This window comes from Nematolebias whitei, chromosome 21 (genome assembly GCF_014905685.2).
Source record: "Nematolebias whitei isolate Nwh7 chromosome 21, NemWhi1, whole genome shotgun sequence".
Lineage (NCBI taxonomy): Eukaryota > Metazoa > Chordata > Actinopteri > Cyprinodontiformes > Rivulidae > Nematolebias > Nematolebias whitei.
The window spans coordinates 21,058,300-21,082,170 of NC_056518.1; the positions used below are offsets into that span (position 1 = coordinate 21,058,300).

At 39.0% G+C, this 23,871-nt stretch overlaps 3 protein-coding genes across 3 annotated transcripts in view; all 3 read right to left on the bottom strand.

Annotated features, from left to right (window-relative positions):
• Positions 1–371: 371 nt before the first annotated feature.
• On the bottom strand, positions 372–11,304 carry srrm1 (serine/arginine repetitive matrix 1). The gene is made up of 17 exons (XM_037695196.1): positions 11,207–11,304; positions 10,509–10,598; positions 9,224–9,346; positions 6,626–6,796; positions 6,263–6,357; positions 5,291–5,515; positions 4,999–5,187; positions 4,628–4,747; positions 4,193–4,401; positions 3,924–4,004; positions 3,318–3,404; positions 2,997–3,132; positions 2,828–2,914; positions 2,245–2,724; positions 1,968–2,154; positions 1,444–1,611; positions 372–1,166 (listed from the first exon to the last, which is right to left on the bottom strand). Exons 1-17 carry the CDS (start codon positions 11,225–11,227, stop codon positions 1,056–1,058), a joined length of 2,580 nt encoding a protein of 859 aa, XP_037551124.1. The 5' UTR covers positions 11,228–11,304; the 3' UTR covers positions 372–1,055.
• Positions 11,305–11,760: 456 nt separating this feature from the next.
• On the bottom strand, positions 11,761–17,177 carry tdh2 (L-threonine dehydrogenase 2). The gene is made up of 9 exons (XM_037694614.1): positions 17,104–17,177; positions 16,794–16,999; positions 14,456–14,498; positions 14,314–14,384; positions 14,073–14,222; positions 13,815–13,987; positions 13,649–13,739; positions 12,355–12,624; positions 11,761–12,279 (listed from the first exon to the last, which is right to left on the bottom strand). Exons 2-9 carry the CDS (start codon positions 16,984–16,986, stop codon positions 12,134–12,136), a joined length of 1,137 nt encoding a protein of 378 aa, XP_037550542.1. The 5' UTR covers positions 16,987–16,999; positions 17,104–17,177; the 3' UTR covers positions 11,761–12,133.
• A 630-nt stretch (positions 17,178–17,807) lies between these two features.
• zgc:154055 (uncharacterized protein LOC556036 homolog) overlaps positions 17,808–23,871 on the bottom strand; it is a 9,162-nt gene continuing 3,098 nt past the window's right edge. The window contains exons 4-11 of the mRNA XM_037694729.1: positions 23,653–23,778; positions 22,182–22,355; positions 21,890–22,107; positions 21,632–21,793; positions 21,393–21,534; positions 18,985–19,205; positions 18,758–18,909; positions 17,808–17,926 (exon numbers count right to left, since the gene is read on the bottom strand). Coding sequence (XP_037550657.1) covers positions 17,808–17,926; positions 18,758–18,909; positions 18,985–19,205; positions 21,393–21,534; positions 21,632–21,793; positions 21,890–22,107; positions 22,182–22,355; positions 23,653–23,778 — 1,314 coding nt within the window. The remainder of the gene's footprint in view (positions 17,927–18,757; positions 18,910–18,984; positions 19,206–21,392; positions 21,535–21,631; positions 21,794–21,889; positions 22,108–22,181; positions 22,356–23,652; positions 23,779–23,871) is intronic.

Consider the following 23,871-nt stretch of genomic DNA (forward strand, 5'->3'; position numbering starts at 1 on the left):
GATGACGCCGGGAAGAAGCTACGGGAATATTTAACAGCGTGATGTCAACGGGCGGCAACGCAAACATTCAGAAACGTGGGCGGGACCGAGGAGGGACTCTTCTGTCCTCTGGTTGAGGGTGGCGTCAAAGAGCCACACGGCGGCTCCAAAGCCATGTCGTTTTTTAAACAAAAAAAGCACGTCCCTAAAAAGTACTCTTTAACTCCTCCCTCGCCACCTCTAACCGGGTCATGCGCCGGCAGAACGGTAAGGAGTGTCTTTGCGTATCCGATGCTGTCCTAAACTTATTCTGTGCTTTGTTAGTTGATAAAACAATTTAACATCATTACTCTTGAACAAATAAGCATTGAAATGAAAACAAATAACACTGATCCTAAAAAAAAGGTTTAATTCTGAAAAGATGAGACAAGGGCAAAGGTTTCTAAATACAAATCATACACAAAAGCAGTCCAACAAAAATAGCTCAGTACAGAAATAAACAAATTGCATAACAATCAGTTTAGAAAAAAATTAAAACATGTTTCACTCTTAAACTGCTTTATTCTTTAAACAAGACAATTTCAAAGTTGGGGGAAAAAGCAGGTTAAATGATGTCCAACAGCTCCCGTAAGTCAGAATATGAAAACAGGACATTTTTGTTACAGCTTTTAGGTGTACATTGCTGTGACAGTTTCCACTAGTAAAGGCATTAGTACCAGGCGTGTTCCTTCATGGTGCTCATCTCTACGCTCTTTACAAGTTCAGTGGTTCATGCATATCAGAGACAATATGCATGCAATCATTCCTCTGAGGAATCTACTGTACACAAACAAATATACCATTAACCTGCCCAACTCAAACCACTGAAATTAAATATTTTCCCACGTAAGAATTTCAAAATATTAACACAAGCTTCTTTACAGTTTAGATAATAATCTGACAAATGAAGTTATGGAACTCTCCAGAATGTACCAAACCAGTAAAAAGAAACAAGACTGTAATTTGTATATTCTAAAGATGAACCGGGTTGATAACAAACATCAAACGTAATAGGAAAATTCATTAGCTTCTTGTTTTCATGACATCTGCGATGGAGACAGCTGGGCCTTCCTCATGGAGCGCAGGGCCTTCTCTCGAAGGTGCTTTTCCAGGTCATCCAAGCCGTCGTCCGCTTCACTTCCTGATCCCTTAACAAAAAGGACAAACATTTTAAAAACCTAAATGTAGTAATATTAATATTTTCAAAACAAATCATTAAAATACACAGATTTTTTAATGGTTAAAGGTGATTTTCGCTCTAAATCCAGTTGTCACCCACTATCAGTAAATGCCCTGAAAGCTCAAAACTCTTAGATTTACAGTATGAGCTGTTGTCCATCTGCTTAAATGAACCATTTGTGTGTAGCAGTCAAAATGGTAAGGTGCTGACCGCAACTACAATTTCCTGGCTGCTTCTGATTTTACCTTTCTTGAGCCGCCGTCATTCTCTGCATCCCGGTTCTCTTGAGTCTCTGTTACGCCGCTACTTTTTTCCTTTTTGTGCTTCTTGTGCTTTTTGTGTTTCTTCTCTTTCTTGTGTTTCTTTTCCTTCTTCTTCTTCTTTTTCTTTCCACCACCTTCAACATCTGAAATCTGCAAATGAACAGAATTTAGGTAAAAATGTTAAACCATTTATTCTACATGTCAGTATTAAATGGTGTGGACAATTAAACTTGTGTCAGAGGGACTATACCACAACAGAATTTGGAGAACTTTCTATAAACATACGTTTATACAAATCTCCTCTAACGCAGGTTAACAAAATCATTGGACATGTAAATATGTTGCTCATTTGTTCTTTAAAATAGTAACAACCTACCCGGCTATTGGCTAATGCAATCTTAAAATTTAATTTGATGAACTTTTATAATAGGAAAATTATTTATCGATTCCTCTTTTTTTTAAATCAAATAATAAATTGTGGTGCAAAGTGGACAGGAAGTACAAACCTTGGCTGGAGACTGACTGCCAGAACCACTGGCAACCACCACCTTTTTGGTTGGGGGTGGTGGAGGAGACCCACTGGCAGAACGAGAAGGAGACGGTGAAGCAGGGGCTGGACGTTTCTGAGCAGCTGGTTGGGGGGAAACTGATCTGGAGGAGGCTCTCCTTATACGCTTAGGACTTGGTGAAGCTCTGTTGAAAGATCAGAGTTGTAATAAAACATTCAAAGAGTAATGATTGAACTTAACCACTCGTACAAACAAAGGCCTGCGCCTTGTTTACCTTTTGATGCGTGGCTCTGGAGTGCGAGACACCCTCCGGATCAGCTTACTGCTGTGTGAAGGGGATTGTTGTCTTCTCTGGCTGGATGGAGACATACTCGAGGAAGCAAAGCGTCCCTGGGGACTAGTAGATCGCCTGACAGCATGGCTGCGGTTTGCAGGTGATGGGGAGTGGCGTCTGGCACCTGCAACAGGGGATCGTGTATCCCTGCTCGGCCTGGCAGAGGACATCATAGGGCTCCCCCTGTGTCTTGGTGGAGAAGTAGAAGGAGGAGGAGAGCGTCTTCTTGGTGGTGGAGAGTTTCTGCGTTTAGGAGACCTGGAAGAGCGTCGCTTGGCACCAGGAGAAAAGCGTTTTGGGGGTGAACTTGATAACTTCCTTTTCTGTGGAGGCAAAGGTGAGGGGCTGTAGCGGCGCTGGATGGGGGGAGAATAACGTCTGGGGGACAAAGATCTACGACGAGGTGGAGGGGAAGGAGACCTAAAAAAAAAAAAGAAAAATGTTTTTTAATAGATTTTTAAGAATTAGTAAAGTTTTTTTTAACCTTTCATAGCAAGAAAATAGAGCCAGATTATGACAATACCTGCGCCTAGGAGGAGAGGGAGATCTGCGACGTCGTGGGGGAGAGGGGGAGCGACGTCTACGCGCAGGAGATGGAGAACGTCTTCTCCTGAAGGAATATAAAAATATTTAATGAAGAACGTTTAAAAATAGAAAGTCATTCGGTATTGATAATTAGTTCAGTATCTGACCTTGGGGAGGCATCCCTGTGTCGCCTGCGAGGTGAGGGCGTACGGCTACGTTTCCTCCTGACTTCACCGTTCCTGGCACCCGGGCCTGTCGGTGGCCTCCTCGGCCCCTCATCTTCAGAGGAGGAAGATGCTGAATCTAAAACCATATTAAAAGGCAATTAACAACTGTGTAAGTGGCTTTTGTCTGTATAATAACATAAAAAATTAAAAACATCAAGGTTGGTGTGTTAGAACACTGCTTCAAAGGTTTGCAAGATAAAGACAGGACAAGACATAGGTAGAGAGGAAGGGGTAAACAAATAAACATAAAATGTCTATAACCTGAAGAAGACTGTTGATTCTGTCTGCGATATTGACGTCGCTGCTGCACTGAATCTGCTGCTGTCCCCTTTTCATTTTGTTCTTCCTCTGAAATGTAAACCATTAAGTTTTTGATCAGTGCAGGAAAGACCATCAGTGCCATGGAAGTATTACCAACAAAAAAACAGATACATTTAAAACAGTTAGAGTTCCCTGTTTTATTATAGTATAGTAAAATATGGAACAATATCAATTTTTGTTTCATTGTGTCTTTGATTGATTACGATTTAAAAAAATGAAATCATTATTGACCCAGTTTTATTAAACCTTGTGCTATTTGCTAATTAAAACTTTTATTGTTCAATTTTTCTGAAGCTAAAAAGAAACCTTTACAAAATACCTGGGACAATATCAGTAATTTTTGTATAAAAACAAATTTCACTTGGTACATTCTTAAGATTGTAGAGAATGTCTGCAACTCCCCCTTTTGCAGATGATAGTGTATATTTTTTTAACAGAAATAGATGTAATAAAAATAAAATAATTTAAAAAAAAACTACATGCCCAGTCATCACAGTTTTTAGAGCTAAATATGGTTATTTATGACAATGACAGTTTAACCCTTACCTGACTCAGACCCATCAGACTGTCTGGCCTTTGCATAATGAGGTAGAAAATCATCTCTTCCTCCTGCTTTTTGCTTTAAACCTAAAACCAAGGCAGTAAACATTTTATATGCATCTAATCATAGCCATGCTCATTTGACAGGTTAATAACAGAATGTTTAAATAATTTAGAATACAAAGGTCATTTACTTAAAAAAAAACTTTACCAAGTAACTTATGCAACATAAAGTTAGTTAATTAATCAACAAGTAAGCTGAAAGTAGCATGTACCTGACGATCTGGGTGGGGAAGGAGAGCCCCGGCCTCTTCTTGCTCGTGGAGACGGTGACCTTTTGTCCTTTGCTGCAGGGCTAATGGAAGTGTCAAGACGATGGAGTTGCATTCGAGGCGGTGTGGTAGATATTCTTTTCACAGGTTTCTTAGGTGAGCGTGAACCAGAGGAGCTGCTGCCAGAGGATGAAGCAGAACGAGAACGCCTCCTAAAATTTTATGATCAGAAATTAGCTACACAAACCTATCAGATACAACAAAGTTCATGCTCAATCATCCAGGTACCAAATCCAATAATGCTCAATCAGGTCATCTGGACAGTTTTTCTTTTCTTTTTTCTATACAACCATTTGTCATTTACAGTTAAGATAAATCTAAGCAAGGGATTAACAACAACAAAAAAATCATCAAGATTCTACCCTCCACCTAACTGACCTGCGGACAGGAGAACGTCTGTGTCGGTTTCTGGGACCTGTGGGGCCACGCCTAGGGGGACTCCTTCGACGTGGTGAGACTCTCCTTCTAGGACTTTGTCTTCTACGAGGGGAGAAGGATCTGATACAACAGAGAGGAAAGAACTAAGAAACCTGTTTCCCAATGCATGCTCAATAATCCAGGTAGAAAAATCTAAAAAAAAGTTAAATCTGGTCTTCTGGACATTCAAAAAAACAAACTTTTTTTTTTGTTTGTTTTGTTTTTTAGACTGTCCAGAAGATCAGATTTAACTTTTTTAGACAAGAAACCTGTTGAAATTCAGCATTTCTTTCTTTTTGGAAAAACAATTAAAACGACATTTTATATATCACCTTGACCGAGAGCGTCGTCTGCGGGGGCGAGAATGTGAACGAGAGCGGGAACGGTGATGAGGTTTCTCTCTCCTCGTGTCACGTTCACGAGATTTTGGCCTTTCTTCCTTCTTAACAACAGATTTTTCTGGGGATGCTTCTTTAACTTCAGATACAGAGACTGCTACTGCAGCCTCTGGAACTTCATCACTGGAAAATAAAAAAATTGTCTTTGAAAAAATAAAACTAATACTGTATATGTGAGGTAAAATCAAAGCATTCTTATCAAAACCAAAGATAAGACTGCACTAACCCAGTAGAAGAAGCTTCTTGAATAACTGGCTCTGCTGGGCTTTTTTCGGACGTATCTGGCTCCACGAGTTGATCTGAAACTTTTGTGGTAGACTGCACCACAAGTGGAGGAGGTGAGCTCTCAATAACTGGACTGGGTTTGCGTCTTGGAGATCGCGATGGGCTGCGTTTCCTTTCCCGCTTTACTGGTGATCTTCGCCGCGGTGATGGTGATCTCGTCTTCCACCTGACCAACGACAAAGTAAAAGCTTCAATATATTGACATGGAAGCAAAAACTCAACTGCGCTTTTCGCTAGGGATGCACAATATTATTGGCATGGTATCGGCCGATATTAGCGATAAACATCGGACATCGGCCATTCCATCAAAAATAACAACGATGTAAAAGGATTCTGTTTTAAGTTCATTTACTAATTTAAGAAACTGTCAAGTATATCTATTAATGCACTACTACTTATGCGCTTTTCACTCGTCACTTGTAAACAGGTTGAGTTTAGATTTGTGAAAATTTACAAATTTGCACTGTTCCAGTGTTGTCATTGTGTTAAGAGTAAATGTCATGAATAAATTTGACATTAAACATAATCCAAGTTGAAGTTTTACATGGTTTTCAGTCCCCTTTTTGGCATCTGCATTTGGTAACAAGCCAAATTGACAAAGACCGTGCAGAATAATGTAGTATTTTAATTCCACAGCTGAGAAAGATATGCAGTCTCTGTAAGTAGGTCTTGGGGGAAAAATATCGGTATTGGTATCGGTTATCATCCAAATAAGTTTTAACATTTCGGCCAAAAATCCAATATCGTGCATCCCTACTACCATCAAATCCTCTCCAAAATGAATGTGAAATTAAGAACAGTATTTTATTATTTTGAACAATTCATATCACAAATTATTTTAATAGGCTAATGCTGGAACAATAATTAAAAAATAAAATGAGTGATGTTATGAATACTACAAAAACAATCCAACCTTCTTGGACTCTTTGACTGAGCCCTCTCCCTGTAGTCCTTATCTTTCTTATCTTCATCCCCCTTTCTCTGTGAAGCAAGTTTCTCTTGCTCAGCCTGTCATGAAAGAAATAATAGTTGTATAACATTATAGACACAACATGCAATCAAATTAACTATTTCTGAAACGTTATCAGAATTGTCAGATATCTATTTAGTATTAGCCTAGAAATGCATACAAAATAAAATTATATAAATTCTTATCTAATAGACCTTGGATTACGAGTTAATTGGCATTTTCCAAATATGTTTATAGCGTATTCTAAAATTTTAGAAAAATGTAACATCTATGAGGCATTCTACTACACTTAGTGAGACATATTACCTGTCTCTGTCTGATTTCCTCTTTCTTTTGTTCCAGAAAAGCAGAGGGAATACCAGCTATATTTTCTTGGGCACTCAACAGCAGGGGCCACAGGTCTTTCATGAACTCACGAGCATTCTTCCCGTTCAGGAACCCTGTCAGGTTGATCTGCATCATCTTACTATCAGGGTGCTGCAACAAACACACGAAGGGGGAGAGGGAAAAATAGCCATTGAAATAATGGAAAACATCAATTGCAGAAAGGGTCCCACAAATGGGGGCTTCCTACCTTTTATCCATGTCTAAACTAAACCTGAGACACTTTAGTTATACATACCAAAATCATGTACAACTAACTAGAAGAGTTAACATATTTGGGTCTATTATTGGATTCAGCAACTTAAAAATATATTTTATTAATTCTTTACTGAACTCACACTGAGAGTGTGAGTTAACTGAGGGGAGACATATCTAGTAATGTAAATACAGCATGCAATAATACTGTTTAGGTCCCTAAACAAACAATGTCACAAAACAGCACTTTTGAGACTTTTTTTTTTTAATCTTCTTTTCTGTGCTACCCCATTACTTTTTATTTCTGTTTTTAACCCCCGCCCCCAACTTTCCAGTCTCCCCACTGTCTACACTTCAGAGGTTAAACAAATAACCACAATACAGAGTGCATTAAAACCCAACACTGCAAGTACAGTTCCGGTGTCTTCAGTGAGTCCCGTGGGATCAGTGGGTACGGAGCTCCATTGGCTTGCTTCCGCCTCCCTACTGCTTGAGACTCAACCACCTTGAGCTTAATGTTATATCATTTATCTAAATTGCAAGAGACGAACAAGCAATAATGAGTACACAGTTACACAACAACTTTTAATCTTTTATTTCAACAAGTGATAAAATTGAGATGTTCTTCAATCTCAATTTTATTTCAGCACCCTTTATTTCCAACATGTAAGCATTTTCTTTACAGTTAGCTTTAACACCCCCCTCCCACTAACAAATGCTAAAAACAAAATGTAGAATAAAACAAATGCTTTCAAATCATGCTAATGATACATATGCAAAACTAAAATAAAATTATAGGAATTGAAGCATGTTATAAGAATAAAGTCCTAAACAAGGCCAGTGGGAATAGATGCTAAAACTTGCATTCAGGTGGTCTTTTAGAATAAAAAAAAAATACATTTTCTAAATTGTTTGCAGAAAATCCACGTTTAATTGTTAAAAAAATAATGTACAGTATAAGTCAGCAAATGTTCAGAAACACCAAATGGTTATATGCAGCAGTGGATTATAGAATTTTACAAAAAAAACTTGAGGGCTTAAAGATTTTGTTTTTAATCATCTATAGAGTAAAATAATTGCATAAATTGGTGTTCAGTATATTTAAAATCATATGATCTCAATGTTAAAACTTAAACATTGTAATAAATGATAGAATAAACTATTGGGCTGAAAAGTATTTCTTTCTGTAAAAATCTTGTTTTTACTGACCTCCAGTGGCTAAAGTTTTCAATTAGCAATAATAATGCACTCCACTTGTTATCTGTGGACAATGATATTCTCTCAGATGTTTTCATCAATGTCTTTTTGTCTTTCCAATGTCAATGTCTTTCTAACTATGATGTTACGCAATAAAAAATGTTTACTAAAATAAAAATCCCTTGTTAAAAGATTTGTGAGTTTTGGGAGAATGTTTATGAGTAAAATGTTTAGGCTAACAACTTTTTTTTAGCCTCAAAAGAATGAACATAACTGATAAATCAGTCCAGAAAATAATCCTAGTTACTTTTTCTTCCATGGACAACAGATGATCTATAAAGACTTAACTGTTTCTTTCCCTTGGTTGATGTGGTTTCCAACTGCTTTTTTAATTAAGGCACACCTATTTTTTGCCATTTTTACCAACCCTGCACACTCTTGATAGTTTCTGATAAAGCTTCGACAAAGCTGGTGTTTTGTTCATATTTATTTTGACAACTAGATGGAAACAGCCAATATAAAGTGTGATCAGAAGTGCATTTGGTATCAGGGGTCAGTGAGACAATATTTTTCAGAAAGACTGTTGGACAACAATAGGTTATGATTGAAAGTAAGCTTCAACTTAAAAAAATACCTTCCCTGGCTGAACCCTGTCATTTTAGGGGGATCTTAGCAGTCTAATTATGAACTAAAAATAGCTACAGAAAATATGATTATGGCACTGTTCAGTTGTGTCTTTCACTGATATGATATAGATGATCCCTGTATACAACTCACCTCAAAACACACACTTCATCATGAAGGGAGAGCTGGGCTCAGAGACTTTGGGCTCAGGAGAGAGCTAATTAGATGTTGGTGCTATACTTCTGATGCAAGGTATAACATCCATATTGGTTCAGGCCTTTTAAATCATAAATCACATCATCATTAGAAGACTGCTGAATAAAAAGGCACTTTGTCACATAACAACAAAACATGTCAAATTCATCAAAAATCAAGTTTCAAACCTTTTTTATATTTACTTTACCCTTTCAATTTTAGTTTGACTAGGATCTGCAATTATTTGTTCACATCCCTTCTTAAAGGCTACTTACAGAGGAAAAATAGTGAAAGAGAGAAAGACATTACCTTTTCTTCAAGTTGGTTGAATATGAACTCTATGACCACGTCATCTTCAAAGCCCAGAATCTCTGTCACCCGTTGGGTAATCCATGGTTTGATGACTTCTAGGTTCACTTTGGTCATGTCCACCTGAGAATGAAACAATGAGGAAAGACAAAGATTTGAGAAAGGGGACAATACATACAATATTCTATTCAATGTATTTATTTTTAAATTGCCAGTACATAAAAGGATTTTTTCCCCTCTTTCGGCTGCTCCCTTCTTCAAGGGTAGCCACAGCAAACCAACTCGCACTAACATTTGGCAACTGTTTTTACACCGGATGTCCTTCCTGATGCAACGACAGACTACAGAGCTCCCACAGCCCTCTGTGTGGAGCAGAGAGCTGCTATCTAAAGGTGCCCGGGGGAGCAGATGCTGGGGGTTAAAGGTCTTGCTCAGGGGCCCAGAGTGGGGCAAATGAGGGTGGAGGCAGGTGTGGGTGCTTCACCTTTCCCGCTCCCATTTTGATGTTGTCGGTCCAGGCAGGGAGTCAAACAGGATCACAGGTCCACCTTCTCTAACCTCTGCACCACCACTCCCCCACATAAAAGGATTACATAATAATAATAATAATAATAATAATAAAAAATTAGGGGTGCACTGATAAATCGGCCCTGATTTCCCTAATTTTGGGAAATCGGACGATACTTGCATGAGAAAACGATTTTTTAAGTTTTAACAACAATTGTCTGAACTTCATTTACATTTCAGAGCACTACCTCATAGCCAGTTAAAATAAGTTTGTATTGTTTATAGGATATTGTTCAAGAATATGTTTTTCAATAAAATTATAATTGAAGGTGCATTGTGAACTTATAACACCTGACAATGTCGCTTATAAAACAAAATCGGTATCAGCCAAAATTGGAATTGGCAGGTCAGACTTTTTAGAAATCGGTGATAGGTGATCGGCTAGAAAACTGTAATCGGTGCACCCCTAATAATAATAATAATCTGCTTTAGCCATGACCTAATTTATTGCTTCAAAATATGATATTGATCTAAATCATCATAAAATGCAAGTGCAATAAGGCTTATCTTCTTAAAAATATTAAATACATATACAGTAACTATAAAAATTATTACAAATAAGAGCAGGAGACAAAGACTACACAGAAGAGGAAAAGTATCACCAGTAACATGAAAAAAAAAAAAAAAAAACAGGCATTCACACATGTACAGACTGTAAGACATCTTACAATAAAGATCTGAAAGAAATTATTATATCGTCTCCGTCAGGAGTTCATACCTTCTTGTCCAGACATTCTGCAAATTTCAGCTGCTTCAGGAGTTTCTTCTGCTTGTTGCTGAACCGGTTGTCTTGCTCCGCACTCGTACCCTAAAATTTAACATTGAAGTGTTGGATTCAAATCGGAGCACATTGACACATTGAACAAGCTAACCAGTAGCTACCCTGAAAATGACGATGCTAGGCTAATCTTAGCCAAGCACTTGAAGCTATAATAGCGCTGATATAAAGTAGTCATTATTCAATAGCTCTAAACATTATTTTTACATTGAATGACGGTAACGTTTACAGTGGTCGTGACTAGCTCGTTTAAAGAACACCACCGGGCGCCATCTTGTGCCAAGGCCAACAACTTAGCTACAGCGGATCGTCTATTTCCTGCGAGTCTCTGCAAAAAAAAACCCGAAAAGATTAAGCTAGGTTGACAATATCATGAAAAATAGGATCACAAATGATAGGCATCCTTCCATAAAACCCAACAAAAACGCGTTCGAACAGATGAGTTTAAAAAAAGGAATGACAATAAAATTAAAGGCTATTGAGCATCAGTTGATAGACGGAGCCATGACCGCACCGCGTCGGACTGTATCATGTGGCCCTCTAGCTAGAGCATACGTGTGTCATAAACTAATAACATTTCCACCTGAAACCACATTAAAAGGTGGCACAAATATGTGATATTTGCTTAAAATTCTTACGCGGAAGAATCCCGCGTCCATTCTCGGTGGAAATTGATTGTTTCAAGCGCAGTGGAGAAAGAACTGGATCCGCCCGGAGAAGCTCAAGTGGTGGCTAACCGCCGGATGAAGGGTGCGCCCCCACAGGACGTAAGGGGTACTGCACCCACTGCAACAACCTGAGCATCTACTAGTGTTCTCTAATATTTAATGTTTAACAACGTGTGCTTTTATTATTTCAGTGCAAGAAATAAAAAAATAAAAAACACATTTACACTCATTTGCCTTTTATTCAGTTTATGTATATATTAGCTCACCTTAGCATGTACACTGCATTGTTAAACATAGTTTTCAAATGTGGATAAAGTTTATTTTATTCCTACTCATTTTAACTAAAGTCACAGAGGGTAAATAAAGTTTTTTTGTTAGATGCCATGTTGAGCAAAGAGCAACATAAAGTCTGAGTGATATTTTACTTAATAGACTGCTATTTTTAAGACAGGCAGAATACAGAGTATTTACAATCCACGTGACTTCGGTAGTCAATATTGTTGCTCTAAAGATGCAGCTGGTCCATAATGTGTTATACATTGTTACAGTGTTCAGAATAAAATGACATGAAATCTCCCAGAATGAAAAAAAAAAAAAAATTCTTCATCATTTAATGTGTAAAATGATGCTAATAACAAACAACTAAAATAGAGATTTAACAGTACATGATTCCCTGAAAAAAGACTGAAATATCTAAGACTGTGTAGATAACATCTCACTTTACACTGTCTGTTTAATATTTCAGACTGAAAACTTTTAAACTTTTTTTTTATTATTATTACAATCTCTTCCTGGACCATTAGCATAATCAGCCAGAAAAGGATGATTAACTTATGTGAAATTTGAGGAAATCTTCTGTAAATACAGGCTGAGGAAGGTTTTGGTCAGATAGTTTTGCTAGCTGACTGGAAGTCCCTCATTGTTCCGCTTGTCTCGAACAGAGCTCAGCATATCTGACACTAACTCCTCGAGCCCGAAGGCTGGTTTCCAGTCCCAGTCCCTCCTGGCGTTGGAGTCATCAATTCTCACAGGCCAGCTGTCTGCTGCAAAGTGACAAGCAAAACTGTAATCAGCAAAACTGACATTGTCAGGTATGACTGGCGCTTGCAATAACATACCGATTGTCTGGCGCACAGCGTCTGGACTGTAGGTGACCTTAAGGTGAGGGAGATGCTTGCGGATTTCTTCTGCCAACTCCTCTGGGGTGAAGCTCATGGCAGCTATGTTATAAGTGCGCAATGACAGCTGGTACTCTGGCGTCTGCATGAACTCCACAGTGGCACGGTGGCAATCAGAAATGTGCATCATGGGAAGTCGGGTGTCTGGTCGCAAGTAGCACACGTGGTGACCTGTGCTGAGAGCATCGTGGAAGATTTGAACTGCATAATCTGTGAAGAAAGGGGATCACAAATACGTGAAAAGATGATTGCAAGATATTTACAAATTAAAGGATTCTTTGAAGGAATGTTGTCTTTCATGCCAGAGTTTTAAACCATCTTATGTTGAGGAAGAACAGTTTATTCTAACCCTGAAAATAATGATGCATTCTCATACATATGCTGCGTCATCAAACTTCAATTCAGTATCTATAAAACTGACTTAGCTATAGGCATTTTAATATTGGCTGATGTCAATTAGTAGTCGCAGTTAGCTTAAACTGAACTGACACTAAAAGTTAATCAGTTCTATATGTACATGCAATGATTACTTCCGAAAGTGTCATCAAAATCCATTTATTGTTAAAGCTTTAAGCAAAGATCTCTTGCAATGAGTAAGTAGCACTTAAAATATCATATGTGTTATGAATCACTTGCAGCTACAAAAACATCAAATCTTTGCCCAGTATCTGTAAAATTGACTGAACTTTAGCTATGTTTGTGTTTTCTATGTTCAGTTGGTTGTGGCAACCATCTTGAAGTAGGTTGGCTCCATAGGTTAATCAGTTGTTTAGGTAAATACAATAATTATTTCATGAATTTTTCATTAAAATCCATCCAGTTGTTCATGAACTATTTAGCTAACAGACAGAAAAAAAAATGACCCCAGATAGTTAATGGAAAAACTTTTAACATAGACCCTGTGCTTAGGATAGGTGTTGAAGACATGATAATCTAATACCACACAAAATGTTAGGTCAATGTCTATACAACTGACAGAGCTTTAGTAATTTTTGTGGTTTTGAAATTCAGTTGGCTGTGGCAGCCATCTTAAATCAGACTGAAACCAAAAGTTAACCAACTGTGCATGTACATCCAGTGATCACTTTCTTTAAGTTTAATTAATTTCTGTTCAATGGATCATGAGATATTTTGCTAACAAACATGCACACTGACATTGGTAAAAAAAATAATATTGTTAGCCTTTTGCCTTTTGGCAGCAGATGATAAATATACATTATTAGGTGAAAAATACCTGTCGTTCCTCCTCCAGGAGGCGTGTTGACTGAAATCACTCCAGGGTACCGCAGGCAGCGGAAGTCCAACCTGTATTTATGATGAAGATACTGAAAGAAAAACAAAGCCTTTAACGGAGATCCATTAATGGTCTTTAGTCTGCCTTCATCCCTTTAACATCTTACCTCCCCCATCAGTTCACCATGCACTTTAGAGACACCATAGATGGTTCTTGGGCGCTGCACGCAAAGGTCAGGGGCCGGATCACGTGGAGAAGTGGGACCAAATGCTCCAATGGTGCTGGGAACAAAAAGGCGGAGGCAGTTCTCTAGAGCCAAGTCCAGAACATTGTGCAGACCTGGATGAGGGACAAAACATCCAACAGGCTTAGCTTCCATCCAGCAGAAAACATCAGCGTAGATAAATCGCATATTGAAGCACACCTGTGATGTTAATCTTTCGAGCCAACACCATGTTAGCCTCACCCACAGCACTGAGCAAAGCGCTGTAGTGAACCAGCCACGTTATACGATTATTAATGATCAGTTCTCTGAGGTGTTTGTAGTCCAGAACATCAGCATACACAAATGGACCTAAAAGGGAAATAAGGAGATATCATGTGCGATATTAATAGCAAAGTTTACACATTCAAGTGGAGAATTAAAAAATATATATTTTGCCTACCACTGGTGTAAACATGAGACGGAGGCTTCTTGATGTCTGACAGGATCACATTCTCTGTCCCATACTGTTTCCTGGTTATTAGCATATATGACAGAATTCAAATTTCAAATAAGTTGCCCAACTTTATTCATGTAAAACTCACCTTAACATCTGTGCGAGTCCCATACCTAACTGTCCCAGACCACCTGCACACAAATATCCATTTTATTTGAAATTTTTTTTAGGTAGGTTTTAGATTAATAATCATTACAAACAGTACAATAAACAACCAATATAGATTTTTGTTCGTCCCAAGGCTTTATTCCGGAACAAAAATGTCCCCCATTCTCCCCCCTTTTATGTGACTAACACTGTCTGTACACACACCATTGTGGTGATTCTAAATGGGGTGCGATGGTAAGTGCACTATGCAAACAATGTGAAAAAAGCAGCACATGCGGTATGCGAATGCAGAAGCAATAGCCCTACACCACAATCTGCAACACCTGGAAAGCAGCAGAACATATGCCAGAATGCTCTTCCTGGTCTGCAGTTCGGCTTTCAGTAGCATCCTCCTGGGGAACTGATAGAGAAGCTGACAGACCTCGGTGTCCTGATTCCAACCTGTAACTGGATCCTGGACTTCCTGACAGATAGACCACAGGGGGTGAGAATGGGAGGATGGATGTCTGCTGAAATCAGTCAGCACAGAATCCCTGCAGGGCCATCACTTCAGCCCTAAACTCTTTACCCTGTACACTTATGACCGTGTCTCCACCCAGCACAACACCAATGTTATTCAATATGCTGATGACACCACTATATTGGGGCTCATCCAGGAGGAGAACGAGTCAGGGTACAGGACTCTGGTAGAAAACGTAATTGCATATGGAGAAAAAAAAAGACCTCATCCTCAATACAGACAAGACCAAAGAAATCATGATGGACTTCAGGAACCCCCCTCCATTACAGCCTCCCATCATTAAATCAGAATCAGCTTTATTGTCATTGCACAGAAGCACAATGAAATTACATTTCAGTGCAGCCCGTCCAAGAAACACAAACAACCAAACAACATACATGGGAAAACGCGGGTGCCTGAGGCTGCAGCCTCATGAGAGGCGCTGCCTTTTTTTGTTAGATAATGAAAAGAAAACACGAGAGAAAAGAGAGGATAAAAATAATAATCATATCTCACACTGTATCCCTAACAGGATGCAGTGTGAGGTTGCAAAAAACTTCAGCACAAAAAAAAGCAACATATAGATGACATAATAAGATGCATGGTGGTGGGGGGGGGGGGGCGGAGGGGGGGATGCAGGTGCAGCGAAGGCAATGTGTTGAGTGGAGTGTGTGCAAATGAGTGTATGAGTGTGAGCAGAAGCAGGGGAAGGAGCGGAAGGAAAAAGTGTCCGCCTTCGTCAAGAGCAAGAAGAAAAAAAAAGGGACTGGGGTACGGATCTATGGAGCTACAGCTCTATCTAAGAATATATGTCTGACAGCCATAGATTCTTGGGATTGCAGGTTTCATCGGACCTGAACTGGTCTCTCAACACCACAGCCACAGTGAAAAAAGCCCAGCAAAGGCTTTACTTCATTAGGCTGCTCAGGAAAGTGGGTCTGAACCTCTCACCCAGCCCTATAGAGGACTGACAGAGAGTATCCTAACCACAGGGAAAACCATCTGGTATGGGAACACCACACAAGCAGAAAGGAAGGCACTGCAAAGAGTCCTAAAGACTGCGGAGAGGATCACAGGGACAAAACTTCTTTCCATGGACTTGATGTTTGTACAGCGCTGTCAAAAAAGAGCAGCTGGAATCCTCAAGGACTTACTCCATCCAGCTCACTCTCTTATCAGACAAAAAATATTCATATAACCTGAGACACAGTAGAGCAGATAGCATTATCATCCATAGTACAAGGTTGTTGTTGTTTTTTACAGTTTTCCCCTGCCACAGTCAGACTGCAGGGAAAACAAAACTACTGAATCAGATGCAATTACCCTACACTACCTACATTCGCTTGTCATGTGACATGGGAAGGTGTAGATATTACCTGATTTCTGTACAGTGTAGATATAAACCACTTTATTCTTATTTTTATTTTATTTATTTAGTGCTGTTTCAGTGTTTTTGACTAGGACTGAGAGAACTCTGCACAAGAATTCCAATGTGCCTGGACTATTGTTCTGTGCACAAATGACAAATAAATAACTTTGGACTTTTGTTGTACATGTTTGTAGTTTAAATTTTTTTGCTCATGCCTACAACTACACAACAGCTTGAGCTCTACACCTTAACACTCCTAAATAACTTCCTATAACTTTCCATGGAAGTGCTCATTAGCAAGACACTCTGTCTTTACTGTAACTGCTCAAAACTAACAAAACATTACAGTTAAAAAAGGGGTAAAAAAAAAAAACATTTGCAACCTCAGATGATTGAGAAACTGCAGACAAATCCATCAGACAGCTACCGAAGGTCGGAAATTAGTTTCACCTGTGATGAGAACGCGGGGGTTTTCCTCAGGACTTTGTGTGCTGAGGTTCTCCTGACTGTTCCACCGGCTCATATGCCTGGTTGACCAACTGAAGCTGCGAATGGGCCGGTTCTGTGCACCGCTGGCACAACCACGACCGAACAGGCCCAGCAGCACCGCAGTGGGTGCACACACCTGAACACACGACTGCATGCCCTGTAGAAGTCTACAGGAAAATTCACCATATCAAAACGGTTACAGTTACATCTGGATAATGATCGCTCTAATACAAATTTTATTTGTGAATAAGAAAAAATATATATACATTACCTGGCAAATTCAGAAACCCCAATTTGTTTGTTTTTTACCCAAAGCCAACTGATGCAACACAGTAAATCCACAGGTATTCCTCAAAAGTAAACTTAAACAAGAGCTTGCAAAACAACATTTAATTGTCAGAATTCAAATATTACCAGTATATTAGTTGCTACCTGAATTCACCCAGTAACCACCGGATAAATACGCAGGTGCAGGGAGTCATGCTGGACTACTGGATGTACTTCTTGTTCTCTTGGCTCGTGGCTCTTAACTGAACAGGACTACAGTCTGCAATGCTCGGTGTGTGCAAACATGCTGACTTGCTGTGCACAGGGATTTTTATTGTCAGGATTGTTTAGCTGAGCTTAACAGGACGGGGAGCTGTGCCAGTAACACAGGCTTATTCTCTTGAGTATATTTGTGAATATATCAAAGTAATATACCTTGTTGTAGTCTTACAAAGCATGGAGAAGAAATAACACTCCTTTTGGCTAATACAACTTAAGAAACATGATAAAATACTGTCTAGTTAGTACAGGAAATACACATTTAGGAAATATTTTTACAGGTTTTTGTCAAGACCGCCAAATATTTCTTAGAAATGACACCAAAACTCGTTTTTGTATGGTAAATATTTTTAAAAATGTAAAAAACAATACTGTACATTAGGAAGCAACATGCAACATGCCAACAATATGTCTTTAAATGTTCGACTTTCACTGAATCGTCGCAGCGTCACCTTGAGTCACCCTAACCCATTCAATCACCATGTTCCTTATTTCTCCCTGAACTTCCTCCAGGTGACGAGCCTGCTGGGTCCATTTCAGAAAAAACCCTAAAATCAAAGCAGAAACATGGAGTGTTTAATCACTGCTCATACTGACCAAAGCTATAAATGAACAGGTTTGAATTCATGTTAGAATCAAAGGCATGTGATGGAAATGTGTCTCCCTTACTAACACGCCAAAGTTTAGCTCACTATCCGTAAAAGTGGCTAAGTTATAGCCAATCTTATGTTTATTAACTTTACTTAGCTGTTGCAGCTAATCCACAATATATTCTGTTATAGTATATACTTTGTACACATCCAATGATTGTTTTGTGTATGGGGTGCCATTTGTAGTACACAGTCAAAAATTAACAGCAACATTTTTTTTATTTAGCCTTTCATATAAGAAAAAGAGGATAGTTTTTTTTTTTCAAAGTCAGATTTTCACCATGTTATTCATACGTTTATAAAAGGCATAGTTCCAAAATAAATATTTAATTTACAAGCTAAATATTTAGTTTACAAACTAAATATTAAACTAAATATTAAACTAAATATTTTGTGTGGTGCTAAATATTTAGCTTGCAGACTAAATATCTAACTTGCAAGTTAAGTATGGAGTTCGGAATCTAAATATTTAGCGTATAAATTAAATATTTAGTTTGGAACTAGGAAATTTATAAATGTATGAATAACATGGTGCAAATATGACAATGAAATTATTATTATTTTTCTTATTAAAGATTAAATAAACCAAAATATTGCTGTTAATTTGTGATTATGTAACTTTACAATGGCACCTTATGTTTGTGAGGGTTTCATTAAAATCAGTCCACTGTTTTCTGCTAATGTTATGGACAAATTCAGACATCAGCAAAAAACGTTATTGCCTCTCACCTCTCCAGAGCTGCAGGGACTGTGGATGGACTGAGGGCCAAATGGCTAGCTCATTGGGCTCATACAAAGGGTTTAAATAGTTCTCTCTTTCGGTGGGTCTGAGCAGGTTTTGGAACAAACAGTGAGTGGCATCCTTAACTCCCAGAGCACACCTGGAAGAGAGAGTCGGTTACACAAATACAGCTGTTAATGTCTTGGCCGAGTCGAATCTGTGACTATGAGCTGACCTTTCCTGGTCACTGTTACACAGAAAGGTGCCGTAGTCAGAAGCATAAGCTTCGGTGGCTAGTTGAAGGAGCAGCCCCTCAGAGAAACCCAGCGCCAGGGGGAACTGACGCCACAGCTGCCATATACAGTCCAGCAGGAGCAGGAAGACCGGTGACTCCTGCTGGAGACGAGCGTGGGAGTAGGCCGAGTGCGCACATCGCTGCTGGAACGGGTGTCCTGCCTGCGAAAGAGTCCACTCATTGAAAAAGCAATAACACAAACAAACAAATTCAACAATGTTCTGTCAGGTCATCTGGATGGTTTCATTTCTTTTTTGCTGAGATGTTTCGTCCTTCATCCAAAGGACTTCTTCTGTCCGAGGAGCCACAAATAAACTGGAGTCCCACAAGTACTACAAAAACCATCTTATCACCAGCAAAATGTATTTTTCCACTATGAAAGTGTGGTACTAGTTTGTTTGTGGCTCCTCGGACTGAAGAAGTCCTTGGGATGAAGGACGAAACGTCTCAGCAAAAAAAAAATGAAACCACCCAGATGACATGAATGAACATTGTTGGATTTGTACCTGGATTATTGAGCATGAACTTTGGTCTAAACATACTTCTGCTACTTCTCAAATTCTACAAATCCGATTTAGTTTTAGTCGTGTCATTAAGTATTTTGGGTAGCTAGAAATAAAGTTAATATACTTTAACTCATTAAGAGCTAACCTGATAGATCCTACATAGTCTATAAAATCCATGTAATTAAAGAGCTATCATAGAAAGTGGATATTAATGACATTGTTACATGGTAGAACAAAAAAAAAGGACCAAACATTTATGAACAGGGATTTATTTTATTGTAAATTAGGTCTATATTTCCAGCGATAAAATGTAAACTCTTAACTATGCAGCCTATTTAATTCCAGTCTATATTAGTATTAAGTTAATCCCACTTTGAAATAATAAATCACATACTTCTAACTTAATAAATGATAGCATGAATGTAAAACTAGTGTTCCGTTTGATGTGCATTTAGTGTAAATTATAGTGTGTATCTTAGCTGTTTAATATACCATATTATTTTACACTATTAGTGTTTAGCGTATATCTTAGATCCTTATATTTGTTTCTTTATACTTTATATATTTGCTATTTTTGGGTGTAACTGGGACCTTGAGTACATAATTTCATTCCATCTCATGTGCCACATGTGATGCAATTGACAATAAAGATACTTGAACTTGAAAACCTAGGCCAATTTGTTGGCTATGTTTTGTGATTTATTCAGTTTATTTAAATAAAGCAGAAACCTTCATTTATTAAAACCTTTGTTGGATTTTTATCTAAAGTAATCTTTTATGTCCGGTAACTTAACACATTAGAAGGGAAGTGTCATTCTTTAGGATGCCTTATTTCAATTCTATATGAATCAGTTCTTAGCATTAACTACTAAATCAGTTATTCTTGTACTTTTAATGTCATTTTGTCACCATAGTTTTATTTATATCTACATGAAATTGGAGAGACAATTTGCTAAAATATATTTGGTGAAAGCAACAGAGGGCCCCTATAAGTGTATACTTACTGTATGTGGCCCTGGAGCCATAGGTTGCAGACCCCTAATCTAAAAAGTCCTGTTGTTTTATTAATACAAGTTTCTCTGTCAAGTTACCTAAAACAAAAATATTTTGTACTTTATTAGAATGGTCAATACAGCCGGACTAGCTCCCATCTGAGATAAAGACCTGTACATTTTATTACATTTGAGGCCAAGCAGGAGTCTGACTGTGATAATAACATTTGTCAAGACATTTCCTGTGGAGCAATATCCTTTAAGCAAGAAATATGCACGAATGAGAGTTTTATCAGTAAATCTGCACAGCTCTGCAGCAATATTGGCAATAGTTATACATTATTTCAAAAAAGGATATAAAACATTTAAATACACAAAAGCCTCTTGGGCTTTGTTGTTTAATCCTACATTTTTTTTGAAGATTTAATCAGATAGTTTAAAATTTCAATTTTTATAAGACGTGTATGAGATTCTTTGCAAAGTAGATATTGCATCGGGGTGGCATGGTGGTGCAGTGGTTAGAGCTGCCGCCTCAAAGCAAGAAGGTCATGATCTCCTCCTAGCCTGGAGGAGATGTGGAGTTTGCATGTTCTCCCCCCAGTTTCCTCAGTGACCATTAGTAACGCTAAAATGTCCCTAGGTGTGGGTGAAGGTGTGAATCGTTGTTTGTCTCGTTTGTCTCTATGTGTCCCTGATGGTGGACTGGAGACCTGTCCATGTCCCCCACCTCTCGCACAAAAGAATGCTGGAGATTAGCACTAACACCCCAGAAAGTGGATAATGTACGCATGGATGAAATTCCACTTGCTCAAAATGTTTTCACCATTTGTATTTGTTCCAAAACCCTCACTTGTATCCACTCCCGCTCCAGCAGAGCCAGGAAGCCCTCCAGCGTGCGGCAGCTGGGGTCCATGATGAGCTGAGCCAGAGTGCTGATGAGCAAGGAACAGTCTGTCCCTTCGTAGCCATGAACCAAAGCTGAATGGCCGTCCCTTAAAAAAAACAAAAAAAAAAACCTAAGTTATAAATTGTATATTAGTACAATTTAAATGTGATCTGACTACACAACGTGTGATTTGTTTTCTTTACCTCTCTACACACTCTGCCAGCAGACCAGCAGTTGACAGAGCAGTCTGGACATGAGACAGCCATTTTGAATTCTCCAGCTTACTGAGCCAGCGGTCCATGTTGTGAGACTCGTCCCCGCAGGCCTCCACCAGTTTAATCAGACTCTCCTGCAGTGCTTTACCTCTGCATCAAGACAAGATAGCGTGATATGTTAGCTCAGAGGGCTGGATAATGGTATTCAGCATCCACTTCCAGTATGCATTTTTTAAATCAGCACACCTTTCCATTTGCTTGTGCAGTCTTTTCCAGTGGTCGTAGCTTGACTTGGACTCGAATCCTCCCCCTGTCATGCGAGCCCGTTGAACCTGCTGACTGGAGCGGGTGTCAATAACATAACCTTTGTCCGATCCATCGATCACAGCCTGCAGGAGGAGCTCGTCTTCTTTGCAGCGCTTCTTGTTGGCGCCTACCAGCGGCTGACTGCTGCGCATGATCACCTGAAACGATCCAGCACCATTAAAGCTGATCGGCTGCACCTTCGTGCCAGCAGTGGGAGTTACAAACACCTCACCATGCCGTTTTTTTGGTGGTAGTAGCACAGGACAGGGAAGCGGCCACCCTGTCTGAATTTGGCCGCCTTCTTCAGTGTTTCATCGTCGATGCTTGTTGGAACGATAACGGCAGGAGGGTAGGAAGGACACACGGAGTAGTCCACGTTCACGCTGCTCAACCGCCACTTCTTGTGCTGCAAACACAGAGGGAAGGTGACACGGAGGGCTTAGCTTTAACAGAACCTGCCATCCTACTGTATATGCAAGATCTTGTTCTATATTTTCCAAAAAGAGCACGTCACTCTCATACCACAGGTTTACTTGTGGTTCCTAGAGTTTTTAGAAGTAAAATGGGAGGTAGCACTTTCAGTTATCAGCCTCTTCTCTTGTTGGACCAACTTTCAGTTTCTATCCATGACTTCTTTTCTACATTTCAGGTTGCTGGTGAAGATTCTCAGTCATCCAGGACACGATGAATTCAAAAAGCGTTCAATACAAAAGGTGTTGAGGTGTGACTTGTCAAATCTACATATGTGTGTGTGTCTTATCTCACTCAGCCTTATAACCTGAATCTCTCACTCTCTGCTCATTGAATTGAGAAAGCTCCTCACATGAGGAGCGAAACGTCTTCTGCTACTAATAAAGTCCAGTTGTTTTTGCATTGAACTTTTTGAATACATTTCAGGTTGCTTGTATTTTCCTTTTTTGCTTAGTCCTATATATAGGGTTGGCTTAGGTTTCCTGTGCTATGGTATTTCTGTGCTAGTACTTACTGACTAATTTGGCCTTGTAAGTTGGCTAGATGCGTTGTAGCAGCAATTTACAATATGACAAATGTGTGATATTTGAATATTAATATTAAGATAGGTACGTAAATCTATTCTACTATATTCCCAAAATGCAATTCGGCAAGATGAAAATTTCGTAAATAACTATTACAGGGGCTTTTGAACTATGTGTTAGAGTTTCGTAGGGAACCTCTAAATGTCATGGTTCATAATTTGCAGAAGCAGAAGCTTCATAAAGCCTCATTAAAGGAACATAAATATACAAGACAGAAATGTGTAGATGTGCAAATATTTGCCGGTTTCTCCTTGGTGAAGCCCGAACATTAGGCCACCCTCATACCATAGACAGTCACCCCACCTATTTTATGATTATTGTGCCTATAAAGCACACGCAACAATGTCGACTTCAGGGTTCAGCCCCTCACCATAGCAACATATTCCCAGGAAACATTCATGTGTAAAGCATGAATTCGAGCTTTGTGTAGCACATTCTGATGTTAAGGAAAAACAAATGAAAGCTAAGCAACAGGGATATCCTGACTACTGACCCCTGCATTCAGTCGCCCTGGCATTTTCCTGTCAAATGGCTTGGTTTGTTGTCACAAAAGGTTGCCGCTGAGACTTTTGTGTTTTTAGATTTTACTGAACTGATTCCGTCCGTGCGTGGCAGAAACAAACACGCAAAGTTTTACATGCTGCTTACAAGCGCCTTCATTTGGCTGTAATGTTTTGCAGGCGTTGAGAGGCCCCAGTGCTCCTGCAGCCGGAGGTCTGCAGGCCGGTAAAAGAAGGGATACATCTCCGACACGTTGTCCAGACAAGACAGGGTCTACAGACAGTCAGAAGAAAAAAAATATGTTAGCTGGCAATTATTGTACTTCAAATATATATATATATATATATATATATATATATATATATA